The 15,621-nt window shown below is 43.0% G+C and overlaps 2 protein-coding genes across 3 annotated transcripts in view; one reads left to right on the top strand and one right to left on the bottom strand.

The window, feature by feature from the left end:
- The window catches only part of SARC_05703, an 11,115-nt gene extending 10,554 nt beyond the window's left edge, over nucleotides 1-561 (bottom strand). For both annotated transcript variants that reach the window (XM_014300432.1, XM_014300433.1), the window contains exon 1: nucleotides 391-561. In XM_014300432.1, coding sequence (XP_014155907.1) covers nucleotides 391-532 — 142 coding nt within the window. In that variant the 5' untranslated portion in view covers nucleotides 533-561. The remainder of the gene's footprint in view (nucleotides 1-390) is intronic.
- Nucleotides 562-5,186: 4,625 nt separating this feature from the next.
- On the top strand, nucleotides 5,187-5,492 carry SARC_05702 (hypothetical protein; the record flags this gene model as incomplete). Its single annotated transcript, XM_014300431.1, has 1 exon — nucleotides 5,187-5,492. The coding sequence occupies one exon, from the start codon at nucleotides 5,187-5,189 to the stop codon at nucleotides 5,490-5,492; it is 306 nt and encodes a 101-aa protein (XP_014155906.1).
- Nucleotides 5,493-15,621: the final 10,129 nt, after the last annotated feature.

Here is a 15,621-nt window from a genome sequence, read left to right as displayed (position 1 = left end):
TAAATATATATATATATATATATTTATATATATATATATATATATTCGTATATACACATGATTGAAGATTGTGTTTGAATTTTCATTTGTATTCACTTGTCATATTTAAAGCTGAGGTAGGAAGATTTTAAACTGACCATGCATCGTTTCAAAAAAAGAACTACTATACACAACCCCCACTTGCCATCAGTATTTAGAAGTTATTTGCGTTTTATCTGTAGTATAGCAGGCACTTAATAAGATGCATGCTTTATGTAGAAAATGATTTCTTTGAATCTCGCGTCTACAAATGAAACTGAGACTTGGTGAATACAATATACGAAATAAAAATATATGTTATATGAATATGTTCTCCGTCTGTCTTCATTCTAAGGACGATTGGATACATACCTTCGTCGGTATTTTCAATAGATTCAATGTGCAAGCGCTCCATTCTCGCAGAACCCGTCACCAGCGGCTTGTCTGTTTGCCCAGTCACACCCATCAGTACAGCCGATAGTATGGAACATAGTGTGAACTTGTATCTCCGCATGATTTGGGTGTTGTTAAAGGTTTGTAAATGCTCAGGTTAACGACGGTATATAATAGTTCTACTTATATATATTTCCTTTCCGTAGAATTGGCTTTATCAAATTTAATACCCTTTGAAACGTGCACTCTTGTTGTTAGATGACCGGGATTTATGCGTTTATTTTCATTTTTAAAAGCTCAGAGAGTCCTATAACAGGAATCCTGAAGTTCAGGAGGTTAAATTGTTCGATGAGGGCTATGAGCTATGAATAATCCTTTGAACAAACTATAGTTTCAAACAAATCATAATACACAGCGTTCGCTATTTAAAAAAAATGATATTTAGCATTCGCCAATAAAATGAATGTTCCGGTGATTATTTTACTATTACTAAAAATAAAATGTTCTAGACTGCGGCATATTGAGTTATATATAATTGTAACCATGTTACCAACCAATAAGAATCAAAAACCATGTTAAAGTTGTTCGGTGTTGAGAGCCGCTCACGGCTGCGCAGAGTGAATCCAGACTTCGCCAGAGGGCCATGAATAAAAAGAATACACAGTCAGTCCTAAAAGTGGAGGCAATTCTAAGCGCCAGTAATAAGTAGTACAGTCTTAGGCGGTAGTCCTAATGGCGGCAATTTAAAAGCTCAGCCATAGAGGTGGTAGTTTTAAAAAATTACAATACATATACCGCTTCTAAAAAGAAAAGAAAGGGAAAAAAATGATATGTATTATTTATTTAAAAAAAAGATAAAATGGGGAGCACAGGCCACATATGTGTGTTCTACTGATATGTGATAGTACAGAACAGTGAAAACAAGGTCACAGGACACCGAATGTCTTTATACGGCACTGGTGGCAATAAAAATTTTAACCGCCTCAAGCCCAGTTTCCTACCAGTCTCATACTCGTACTTTTTCGAGTTTACTTCGCTTTTTTAAAAATGTAATTAGCGTGATTTTAGCCCATTTATTGCACTTGTTGTATTAGTTCTTTGTCGGCCTCAGAGGAGAGGTCGACCCATGTTAGACACGAATAGTGACATCTGTAAAACCTTGGGCGAATCCGAAGCAATAGCTAAGACAGAGGACGCCTATATACATGTATCTGTCAAGCCCTTAAGACCGACAAGGACCTAACATAAGTGCAACAAATGGGTTGTATCCGCCCTACAATATCTAACATTTAAGTCGAGCGCTTTCAGCTGACAGATAACAAACAAACCGGCAGAAAACAAACACATCTCATAAGTGCTTTAAATCACGCTAATTACATTAATACACCTATATTTAAGCAAATTAATCTCGAAAAAGTATAAGTATCCTGAGGTGGTTAATAATTTTATTGTCACCAGTGCCGTATAAAGACATTCGGCCCACATCATTCACAGACGCGCTTATTTTAACACCCCATCCATCTACCAAGGGGATAAAATCGGGATGAAAATAACGAAGCGTTCCTGATTAACTAAATCCGGATTTCTATTTATTCCCAAATTTTATTTATTTTTGGCATATTTCAAGATTAAGTATTTTGTAAATGATCTGCGTAGACGCCAAGGTCGTAGTACGAGTGGAACACTTTATATGCTTAGGAGTCTGACACTACATCGAAAACCTCCAAAACGTGATTACTGGGTCTAACTATGCATAATTAGTAAAGTTTCAATGTTGTCACGTACATATACAATATCGTATATGCACTATTATAACGGTAATGCAACATACAGCTGCTAAAATCGAGAAAAGTGTGTTTACGTCATTTGATGTGCCATTCAATCGATTGCACGATGAATCACATTTCCTGAACTTTTTATCAAAATCCACTACACATTCACCCACAAACGATTAAAATTAGATTATTGTGGTTTAATTATGGTTATGCAAGTATAACGTTGGTCTCAAAATCATAACAAAGCTATATATTTGAACACGCACACCAAATGGAGGTCAATTTGGTGCGCGTATCCAATTATATGGCTTCGTTATGATTTTCAGACTTTTGTTATACTTACATATGGTGTAAACGCACTGTTTCTCGATTTTAACAGCTGAAGCTTGTATTACTGTTACCAGAATGCATATACGATATTGTTTGGACAATATTTCTACTTGACAACATAAAATATTTTGACCCAATAATCGCGTTTTGGACGATTCAAATTTGGTGTTAGACTCCTAAGTAGATAAAAATAGGTGTTCTACTTGTACTACGACCTTGGCGCCTTCGCAGATTATTTAGGAATAATCTTGAAATGTGCCAAAAAATATTGGGATTTTCAAAATAGAAATCGAGATTTGACAAATCTGGAACACGCTATTAACGATTTATTAATACCCTTGGAAAGGATGAATGTCTCTATACGGCATCAATGAACATAAAACTATTATCGCCTGAGCCCGTGTCTAAACCGCATCCGGTCCATCCGCAAAGGCAGGGTCGCCATTTATGGGCCCAAATACCGAACTATTACGCGTGACTTTACCGGTGGCCGGTGGGCAGTCGTGCACTCAATTAATAATATTAACAACGTGTGCGTGCACACTTGTTGAGAACAATGTGAGATGACTTTAGTTATTATTTAATACTTAGCTCACACAGTACATAACGCTCATCCTTTTGGTTCAGCCTGAGGATGGCCTCAACCTTACTGACAATTTCAAAGGGTAGTACAACATTGTGTTTATGCGACTTGCACCCTCTTCAAAAAAATAAAGCATTCAGTATATTATACTATTTAGAGTCTATTTTAGAAGGGCTATGATTTAGTGCTTTTTTTGGTATGAATAACACAGTCCCCCAGTCTTGTACGTCATATGTAACGTTCAAATATCAAAACGTGTCTATTACTCTATTTACTTTAACGTATACTCCTAAATACCAACACTGTATTGATGCTAGCTCCAAGTCCAGAGTCCAGAGTACATTAGAACTCGACAAAATGACAAAACCTGAAATTACTCAAATTGGAACAAACCCTTTTCCAGATAAATTCCAATGGAATAATAGAACCTAAAACACTAAAACAGACTTTCTTGTAATTTTTTAAAAGTATTGACAGGAAATATACGTCTACGTATACTCAATACTCAATATTATAAACAATTTCATTTTTGTTTCTTTACTATTGTAGGAGTTTCGGGACTCCTAATAAATTTTCGAGACTCTTCGGTACCCTGAATTTTGGCGGGTCCCGAATAATGGGTCATGATTCCGGGAAATTCATGGGTTAATCGTATAAACCTGGCCCTGATGATTTTTGAGTGTCATTCTACATGGGTCATACTTAAAATTGTCTATGTATATTCACGAACAGAGCAAAGTGTCTACGAATATACATAGACGATGACGCCCTGAGAAAGTTCGAGAACATCGTAGCAGAGGGTTTTCTAGGCCCGTGCCTTTTCCTCTCACTACGAATGATACAGTTATAGTTAATAGCCTAGGATGTTAGTAGTACAAGTTCGTTCGGGAATAGATAGAGATAGGTCCCGGCGGACTATAAAAGCAGTCCACGTCCAGCGTTAGAGTTCAGACTTTCACTAAGAACATAAGGAACACAAGGACGAGGACTAAAGACTGCTTATATCGTAAACCTAAGAATAAAGTTACTACTACCGAATTTGGGAATTTGAAATTTGTGGCGCCAAAACTGTGATAACCATTTTTTGGGCCGATTTTTGGATTTGGAGAATAAGGACCGAACTTAGGGAAATTCGAGGGACCTTGTAATATAAGCTGCTGAAGGGGCTCTTCAAGGATAGTCTCGACTAACAGGGTATTAACGTTGATCGTGGGACGGCGCTCTCTTTCAGCGAAAAGGAAGTGTGATAAAGGCTGTAACTTTGGTAGGACCAGGTACTCCGTTATCAGTACGACTTTGTGTACAGTACTAGGCTTAAAAAGGACTTGGGCTCAGAAGACGTGCGGACAGGCTAACGTGGTATTTATCCCAGTGGATCGAACGGCGTTTGGGGCGGGTTATTACGTAGAAACTCACTTTGTGGGAAAAGGAAGAGCCTTATGTTTTTAAAAGCCCAGGGTTGCTTGCGGCTCCGCTTTCTAACCTTTGCAAACGTTAGGGCCTCTGAGTTAGTAATGTCTCGGACACGTTGGGGTACGCCCAAGCTGCCACAGCTGAGGATCACTAAGAGAGCATAAATTAAGATATGTCGGGCCAAGGACACAGTACGCCAAACCAGCCGGCCCAATCGGCAATCGGCCGAGTTGGTACAAATTAGGGAGAATTTGGCCGCCCTGGCTCTATATCAACAACAAGTTGCTAACTTACAGCAACGGGTGGAGGGTGCCAACATGGCACAATATCAACAACAGATTGCTGAGCTACAGCAACAGATACAGCAAACCCTGCAGTCGGGAGGCCCACATTGAAGCTCAATAAACCTGATGTCTATGGAGGCAAGGCAGATGTATCTGCAGTGCGGGAATGAGTTTATCGTATGGAGCTGTTTACCGCGGAAGGAATAAATCTTGGGCATAAGGTGCCAGAGCAAGTAATAATCCAGTATACGAGCACGTTCTTGAGTGAACGTGCTCTGGCGTGGTTCAGGAAGAAACCAAGGCAACATAGCGCAGTGGGCCGGTCTCAGCCAGCAGATACAAGACATGTTCTTGCCACCGAACTGACAGACTGAGTGTAGAGAAACGTTGATGGCGATTAGGCAGACCGGCGCTGTGCAAGCTTACGCCGAGAAGTTTCAAGAGCTATTACTTAATGTACCGAACATGCAAGAGAACGAGGTAGTAGCTATATACATCAAGAGACTTGACGACCAGTTGAAGATGGAGGTACGCTTGAAGTTGGCTAATGAAGACAGCTTAGTAGAGGCAATGAGACTTGCAGACATTGTAGCTTCGATTATTCAGAAGTCACGTGGTGCACGTGACAAGGTACTTTTTGCTAAGACTGTTTGTTTGACGGAGAGTGCCGAAATTGTGGCAATAAAAGCCACATGACATCCGTATGCAAGCAGGTATGCCGGGACGGGCCGATCGTACGACGGCTAGGAGATAGCAAAAGAATCTGGCGAGAAAAGTTGCTAATTTATGGTCATACAGTATCGGCCACACTGTACAGTAGGGCTGAGGTAAACTTGTTACCAAAGTTCTGGGCTGGTCCAAACTCGAAGCAATAAGATCTATCGGTAGCTAGAGAGAGCTGGCTTGATGGGTTTGGTGGGTGTACCCGATTGTATGGACTGGTTGAGATCATGGTTGGGTTTGCTGACAACGAGAGTCAGCAGACATTCCATAGGGTCGACGCCAAGGTATTGGACGTTCCTTTACTTGGGTGGCCATGGATACGAGATTACGTACTTGGGTCGTCGCTAACAGTCAGGACAAGAACAGACCAAGTATTGAAGTTTGAGAAAGATTTGGCTTGAGGACCATCGGAGTTTTAGATGACTGCGGCAATTCAAGATTTGCTGCAGGAGGTTTCATGGGAAGATGGCGAAGAGTATACCATCACGGGGGCTGAGCATGAGATCGTGTTACAAGATGGTGCTAGCCCGGTTTACATATACTATGAGGAAAATAATCCTCAGAAGAGAGAGGCCAACAGGACTGAGGTTCATCGTATGCTTAAGGAACCCGTCATTGAGGAGTTGTTTTGGAAGACGGATTGAAACCAGCAGCCGCTGGTAGTTCCTAAGAAGGAGCCTGGCACATGGCGCTTTGTGCAAATTTGGTGCCATTGAATCGGCAAGTGAAGTTTCGGTCGTTCCCAGTGCCGAAGGAAGAGGACTTGGTGCGAAGTGCATCAAAGTATATGTATTTCTCTAAGTTGGATATGGCATGTGGTTATTGGCAGGTGGAACTCGCACGTGAGTCATGGAAATATACCACGTTCACTTTTGAAGGGAAGCGATATCGATACTTGAAGATGTCCATGGGGTTGGTCGATTCAGGATTTACATTTCAAGATCTTGAAGGAGTCTTCATGTACATTGATGATGTCTTCCTAGGATCTATGACCATGGAAGGACACACTAACTTACTGAAGGCGGTATTACGCAGACTGAAAGAACGAAATGTCAAGGTTCGTCTGGCGAAGTGCGAATTCATGAAGTTGAAGGTAGAGTTCCTTGGGCGAATTATTGGAAGTTGGTCTTCGTCAATTAAGGACGAGACCGCACAGGCTCTGTAAGCAATGCGAATGCCCGAGAGCAAAGAAGAGCTACGTAGTCTGTATGCCACAGCTAATTGGTGGTATAGATGTGTACCGGACTTCTCCTTAGTCTTGGAGCCGTTGGCTAGACTTTTGAAGAAGGGGGTAATTTTTGAGTGGGGATTGGAGCAACAGCGTGCGTGGGATAAGTTCCTCGATGTGTTGGATCAGGCACCAGCGCTAGCTTCACCACAAGAGGATGACGTACTAAAACTACACTCGTACGCTAGTAAGATGGGCTGTGGGGTAGCACTGTATGTTACTAGAGAAGAAGGTGTAGTACCGGTATCCTTTGCATCGACACAATGGAACTCAGCGCAGCAATTGTATTCGATCACAGAGTTGGAGGCATTAGCTGTCGTCTGGGCTTTTGATCGCTGGTCAATTATACTTGATAGACTACCTGGTCAAGTCTATGTAGAAACCGACCATTTGCCGTTGTTGGGACTCTGGAAGCGTTTGGGTGTTGATGATACTGTATGAGGTCGACGAATTCGACGTTGGTTCCTACAGCTACAGAACTTCAACTTTACACTTTCAAATGTCAAGGGTAAGGACATGGGCGACGCGGATACGTTATCTAGACTCGCCGGTGTTGATGATGAGGTGGTTGCTGTGGCGATGACGTTGCTAGGCGACGGGGATGAACCAATCACAGATGAGCTACTACTCGAGCTACATCAGGATCTTGCTCACGTTGGTTAAAAGAGATTGACTGACTTTTATCGAAAGGTCACCAATCGCAGGGTGATTCAGGACTTGCTGACCATGTGCACTTATGCGACGCGACATGGCTCGGGGGTTGCCTGCTACTGTAGAAGAAGCCCGGTACTTCATGCAGAGAATTCACGTGGATGTGTTCTATATTTAGCGCAATCAGAAACAGGGCACTCGAATGATCGTTGTGGACAAAGTACTTAGGACGGACATTTAGGACCGGACCAGAGGGCTCGACCTACAAGTGAAATTTCAGGACCGGACCAGAGGACCGGATCTGAGTAGAATATTCTAGGACCGGACTCAGAGAGACCAGACCTGATATTGAGACAGAGAAATTTATTATGAGAGATTGATGACTCAGAAGGTGTCATCATAATTTAGTATCTAAGAGACGACAACCATAGAGATGACTCATACGGTGTCATCATAATTTAGTAACCAGGAGACGAAAACCACAGATACGGGTATTTTCATAATTACCCATTGTTAGAGAAAATCTCGTTCCATATAGGAACGTGATAATAAATACAGCAGACGGGCCGATCATAACGGCACTTCTGACTGAGTTCAATTATTTCAGACTTAACACTCTTTATTAAGTGATACTTGTTTTTGACCACATTTTTAAGTGTCCTAACTACTGTATTTATTATACTACGCTTTAGAGGTTATTTAACTAAGAAGCGACCTAGTTTACCTTTAATTTTTTTACAACGATGACGGGACCCGAGACCAGACCGTTGCTTACGGTGGGTAAGCAAGCCTGTGACCAGCTGCTGAAACGGTTGCTTGGAACGATTCGACATTTGACCGAGCTATGCGATAAGCTGGATATAGCACGTGCCAAGAAACCTGCACCCGGAGACGACGAGAAGGTGGGAATCCATTTGGGATTGACTCATTTGATTTTGGAAGCCCAATACTCAATCCGAACCTTGGATAGGCTTAACCGAGTCCCAGCATGGATTATGGATCAAGCAGGACACTTGAATACGTTGATGCATGTGAATGAGGCAAAGGAAAAGAGTCGCCTCATTCAAGAGCAACTCCGTCAACTCCGCCAATTGTTACTGGCAGATATTGACATGTCTATGCCCCAGGACACGGCCCAGGCGACAGTGGATGATGATTTTTCTGAGACTGAGGCCGAACCAACCGTGCAACAATATTGGGCTCATCAATACCTAACACAGGCAGAGTTGCCACCAACCGACCAGTCACCTGACAGCGGGGCTATCGACATGAAGCAAATTAGCCCGGTGAAGCACAGGATTGGCCGCACGAAGCCCGTACCTCAAGTGGCTCCTTACGAGAATGTCCACGTTACGCGCAGAGAGCGGTTGCTGAAGAACGCTCAAAATTGAGCCCAGACAATTCCGACTCCTGATAAGATGCCGGCTGATGGTCCGGATTGGTATCAGGAGTCGACAACTTGGGTGAAATCACCTGGTAGACTTTTTTTTGGACCCAGCGGACTTACATTTGGACATGGCTACCCCTCAAAATTTGTCATCGTCGGCGAAGCGATCCTTTGAGGCATTTCGCAAAGTGATGAAATTTCCACGTCAACAGCCTACTCACGGTCAAGCGGCAGCGAATTTATTAAGGGACAAATTACAACAGCATCGTCGTCCGCAATCTCCAGAAGAAAGGAAGAAGAACTGTCAGGATAATGCAAATGTACCTATCGATACCCCTGCATACCGTAAGCACTTCCCTGTTCACCACGATCGCTACCTGGAAGACCCGTAGGAGGTAAAACGATGTAAGATATCACCACCTACGGAGGCGTGCATTACTGAGTCTACCGCGGCAGAGATGAAAACGCAGGTATTCCTTCTCACCCAACGTATGATGCAAGCGGAAGCTGAGGGACTCACTGAAGACGTTCGTTCGTTGCAGGGCTTAATTCGTACCTCTAACGAGACGTTGAAGACTTGCTCAATAACGGTCGATAAACGGACATCCAAGGAATGGCCACCTAATCCACAGGGCAGCTATTATTTGGATAATCCGCAGAAAATACAGTTTCATGCGTTTATTTTGAATTGGCATAAGAATGCAAGATTTCACGAATTAGACCCGATTCATATGCAGATGGGCCTACATAGGGCACTACAGAAATAAGGAGTAACCAAGGCGCTTTTGGATTTTATTGTGGAGAACGAGCAAAAATTGCAGTCTATGTCGTTTCAGGACGCCACTGCTTATAATGTACGCACACCCGAATAAGATCTGGAGGATAACGCATACAGAAATGTATTGGCGTGCATGAAGTTAAACCCTTCGGTGCCACTCGAGACACAACTCCGGGATTTCGAACGCAAAGTCGACTTTATGGAGATGCGACAGTATGAGAATCCGCTACAAGTGTACCGCAATCATGGTATGCTCAACTTAATCAATCAAGCTGCGGGGGGTGCATATTACCGTGATACTCTTCGTATGCACCCTAACTGGCGAGAATATTCAACGGCACAAATGCGTGATGTATTTCGGGTGAGTATTGACCAGGCGGAAGAACACCGTCCAGCAAACCTTTCCCGACCACGACAAATTCCCAGGGGTTCACGTTCATGCACACAAACGCGTGTGGAGGCCACAACACGAGCTAATCCGCATGCGCCGCCAGCATCGAACCCTAGGGCTCGCTGTCGGTCATGTGAGCAGAATCTCCTGCCTGGCTCCACACATGCACCACGTTGCCCTAAGTTACTGCGAGCACCGACTTCAACTAACACGGGCAGCCATACGCAACATGGGGGTGCGTCACCACACCGTACATCGGCTGGGGGAACATCCACGCGCACACAACAAGCGCCGGGTAATAACTTCCACCCTCGAGTTAATCTCGTGGATGGGGGTGATCAGATGCATGATCCGACGCCAGCTGAGGTAGGAGAGAGCGAGATGGTGCATATTCATGATCTGGTCGACGTGTCGTATGTCGACAGTGAAGATGAGTTGATGGAGGCCCAGCAAGGGCCAGCGGATTGGGAAGCGGAACCAAGCTCAAATTGAGATGTTGAGGTGTCTGAGTTAAACGTGTGCGTGACGTTTGGTCGAACGGCAACAAGAATATTTGCAGTAAAAGATAAACTGTTCCGTACTGACAACCGTGTATATGTTACGTTACAAGTCAACGGGCATGCGATGCGCACACTCATTGATACGGGGGCGAACCGCTCCGTTAATACTCAGGCATCCGCAGCAAAGGCGCAACCGTCTATTACACCACCAGCTAAGGATAGTTACATATACTTGGCGGATAAAGCTTTCCGCACTCCGCGCCTCGGCAAGACACACTCTACGACGGTTCAATATGGTACAAAGTCTGCTGCAGGTTGTACGTTTGAACTTATGAATTTACCCGATAACATTGATGTAATTCTGGGAATGGATATTATGGGCGAATTGGGCTTAGGTCTTGCGGGACTATCCACACCGTTTCCTGAAATCAATCGTAATGTTATGGATGAACTACTCGAACCGATCAACATTCGCATGGCACTAGACTTGTCCGAGCCTGAGGATATACGGCAACGTCTACGACAGTACTTAGATGCCAACGAGACCATTTTGGATTCGGCTCGATGTACTCTACTAGGCAGCGAAGTGACCCTTCCCATACCTCGAGATAAACTTTTGGGTCTTTGACGACAAACACGGAACTTTGTGTCAGACAAGTACAAACCACACGTCACACAACAGGTACATAAAAGGGAACATGAATTGGTCACCAAGCGTCGTACGTCGGCGTCAGTTGTCAACCTGCCGTTACTAGCAGTACCATCATTTACACCGTCGGGGGAGCTCATTAAGGTTCGGGTATGTTTGGATTTGCGACAAATCAACGCCCTTATTCCGGGAGACCAGTTTACATTACTGAGGGTTAATGAGATTATTAGTAACTCTAGAGGCAAGCGATATCCTTCCAGTTCACAAGGACTCACAACATATGTTCTCGTTTACTTGGGACAGTCACCAATACTCCTTCATTTTGGCTCCATTCGGATTGTCGACACTCACGTCTCAATTCCAGCGTACAATCAGTAATCTGATGGCGGGTTTAGACGTGCAGTGCTATGTCGATGACCTTATAATTGCATCTGATAACTACGAGGAAGGAACATATTGCAACAGTGGAGGAGGCCATCCGATGTAAAGTCAAAAGGTTTACGTTAATAAGACAATACGTTAATACGTTTAAATGCAAAATGTTAAATAAGTTTAGCTTCAGCCCTTAGTAATGAGCAAAAGATTATGGGATTTTAGACTGATACTATTGTCTATATGCTCCGCTTTAATCACTCACTACTTCGGCCTAGATTTATTTATATTTTAGTTACTAAGACTAGATATCATTTCATTGGACGCATAGTTTACATTTCACGCCTCGAAACAATCATCCAATCAAACTAGCCAATAAAATACCTCTAAATCCCAACTTAAGAAAATAAAAAGAAAATCAAAACACCAAGCTGGTGTAGTATACATCTGCACCTAGACCCCATCACTTGGTACCTAGCTCCCCATCCCATTTAAGGCATAGATGGGCACATCTAGTTGGCTGGCTAGAAGGAATCAAAACAGGTTGACCTAAATTCTAACAACTCTGATCCTGTTCTCAGTGGATTATCTTGCTCTGAGATCATTATCGAATTATACCATAGGTTTGTACCTACAACTATTTTATGCCTGAGACCCTGTCTCATGGTACTCTTTTTAATTAGAGATTCCCAAAGTGTCATTTTCAGGTGTCAGATTGATGTCGTTCCTATCTTATGTACAATTCTAATTTCAGTGGAAAACCCAATCTATATTTGGAAAGCCACCGAAGTGTCCACAGTAGAGTCCCATACTCTACTGAGTATTGTCTCGTGTTCAGAATTTTGAATTTCTCAGTTCTTTTTCATGTCCAATTCGTTAAACGTAATCTAGTATTATAAGTATAAACGTTAATACGTTTATGCATTTATAAGATACGGTAACTGTGCAACTACTATTAGGAACCCGATATTTTTTACATAGCCCCCCCTCAGCTTGAAAATTACAATGTTGGCTTATACGTGGTATTAGCACATAGACTCAAAAGGCCCACACGAATTGTACAAGCGAAAAGAAAAGAAACGGGTTTCGATCATATGACGGCCTCAATGCTTATGTTATATTCTCGTAGACAAAGTATACTTAGACGTTATAAGTTACAAGGTTACTCTATTACGTTTGTTAGGCTTTGGTCCTTGTGGTCCCCGATGGTGGATGGGACGTTTCTTAATGCCTTTTGGAGGTACATACAATCCATGCTGTTTAAAGCTGGGAATGTATGTATGATGTCTGTGGATAGATCTAAACCAATTCAGGTCGCTTATGCGATGATAATATTGTTTCTGCATCAGTCTTATTTTTGTGTAAGTATTTGCGAAACTTCTTATTAAAAGCCTTTAGTACATCGGGATCATCAAATGCTGATGGTGGAAGATCATACTGTGCTCCATCGGCGAACTCCGTAGTGTAATATGTCATATCCTCATGTTTGTACTTCCCTAGAATCTTCTTAAACTCGTAAGACATAAGAGGTGTAGTAGCTTCACGTGTGCGATGAAGGATGTTCTCTGTCGTAGTGATTCGATGTGACCCGATATTTAAGGCACTAGAGCCGTCAACGTTGTTAACTTCATACGTTCCGCTCTTCTTATCGGCCACAGAGATCATAAATGGTCCAATAAATTTAGCCGTAAGCACAGTTGTATTGGAGTTACGAGCCATAATGTTGACTATATCGCCTACCTCAAACTCGACTATTTTCTTGGTATCATTCCATCGCATTTTGTCTCTTCTTGAGAGCGATGACCTTCATCGCCCTTAAACAAGAATAGACCACATTACTGGCCCGACGCATCTTCTCTAACCATGGTAACACATGATCATCTTGAGGCTCCTTGATGAAGGGGATCTGTAATTCACTATAACGGCCTAGGAAATAGTGGGCGGGTGTTGTACCAGTGACTGAATCAGGGGATTCGTTCATCTGTGTCTGTACCCAGTTGGTTGAGTACGGCCACATGCCAGCATCATCAAGTAGTGCTGCTCGCATGAACTCCTTCATCTTTCTGTGTCGTACCTCGTTCGCACCCTGTGTCCGAGGCTTGTAAGGTACACCCATCTTATGGCATGATCCCGCAACGAGTAACAGTGTCGTCATGACATCTCCTGTAAACTCACTACCGTTGTCGGAACATACAATAGCTGGCCAGCCAAAATCTACGAAGCACTTATATATGCACTCAGCCACAGTTTTTGTCGATTTGTCTTCAGCGGATAGAATACATTATATCTTGATGCGATATCAAACACATTACAGACATATTTATCCTTCGTGTGTTTGGACGTGAGTAGCTCAACCAAATCAATGATAACCCGGCGCCACGGCTCGTCTTCTGATACGCTGTGTAAAGGTGTGTATCCGTAGCGCTTGATCCGGTTAACTTCGCAGTTGTTACATTCGTGATACACCTGAGATATATATTGCTTGAGGTTCGGGTGTACGATTCCGTACCTCTTGCAATCTTTCTCAGTTCTAACCTTATCCACGTGCTTAAGAGCATGATTTTGTCTTAACCACTTCAATCGCCTACTGTGAACTACTTGTTACATTGATATCAGAAGGTGAGGATTCCACCGCGTCATCACCTGGACTCGAAGACTCGTCTTGTCCAATCTCGCCTAAAGCTTCTACATCGTGAATCCGACTATTGTTTGATCTATCCATTAGTTGAGTCACATGATCGTATACCTCGGGAAAGTCATTCATCAATTGCTTAAGCAATCGAGTTTCTGCTTGGTATGCAGTTTCCCTGTCAGATCGTAATTTGTTGTAGAAGGCTTTCGCTAGTGATGCGCTCCTCTTTGATTCCTTTGAATTTAGATGTATCTCGGTAACACATACTGCAGGTGATCTCTGATTGAGACTTAGGATTCAAGAGTGGAATCTTAAATATCTCAATCTTCTGTTCGAAAGTCTCGGATGGTGTCCACTCGGTTGTTCCAACTGGACCTATTCGACATATTATGGTATGTCGCCAAGGCGTCTTTTGGACTGCACGGGTACCCTGGTAGAGAAAAGTATCGATCTTTCTATCTTTCTATCCACATAGATCGGCTCACATTGTATCATTGAGATCAACTGTGGTAGCCATTTATCTGAGTGTCTTAGGGGACAACACAACGTGATGGTAGCATCTTGAATATGTACATAATTTAGCAACTGTGGTATAGTAACCATGGAGGATTTCACCAGGCATTCTTGTTAGACAAGTCAATCTGGAATCCATCTCCTTTCGGGTGTTCCAGTGTCCGGTACCTCGGCAGTTGTGTAATATGGTGACCGACAAACATACATGTTGTCTGCGATCTTAAACCACCTAGGATTGACCATCCAATCCGTAGCTAGTAGCTCCCTAACCATCTTATTAAAGTCTAGTACGAAGCGTGACAACATGTCGGGTAAGTGATTGTGAATACCTGGTTTGTGTGTTATGCCGAAAGAAAATTTTGCGATCGTGTCATGCCACAGACTGACTAACTGTGAGTTAGTTTTCATGTCCTTTAGGTGGTATTGCAATAATTTCTGATCACATAGCACGTTAAAGTGCGTGCTATATAGATAGTCCTTAAAATGAGTGAGTGCAGTAACAATAGCCCTGAAAGAACGCAGGTAACATGTGTAACCCAAAGGGGGCAGCTTGTAGCATGTTAAAGTGCGTGCTATATATATAGTCCTTAAAATGAGTGAGTGCGGTAACAATAGCCAAAGGCTCTTATTGCACGGTTGGGTAATTGATCTGAGACGAATTCATAGCCCTGCTAAAGAACTGTCCATATCTTGGTTTCCCATCAATCATTTGATACAGGACGCCGCCGAGTGCCATGTCGGACGCGTCTGTTGCTACCATGAATGGAATACCATCCTTTTGTGGTTGGACCACTGGTGCCTGTTGAACCACTGTTTTGAGCTGCTTAGATGCGTCATCACAGTCTTTAGTCCACAGTGCGCCTAGTTTGCCTTTATGATATCTCAAATGTCCAAAAGGCTTTAAATAACTTGCCAGGTGAGGTACTCCGTCAGTCAAAAAGTTGATGAATCCGCACATGCTGTTGACATCCTTACCCGTGGTAGAAGTTCTCCAGTCTATC

This window comes from Sphaeroforma arctica (genome assembly GCF_001186125.1).
Source record: "Sphaeroforma arctica JP610 unplaced genomic scaffold supercont1.373, whole genome shotgun sequence".
Classification (NCBI taxonomy): Eukaryota; class Ichthyosporea; order Ichthyophonida; genus Sphaeroforma; species Sphaeroforma arctica.
This window is presented reverse-complemented; position numbering and strand designations above follow the sequence as displayed.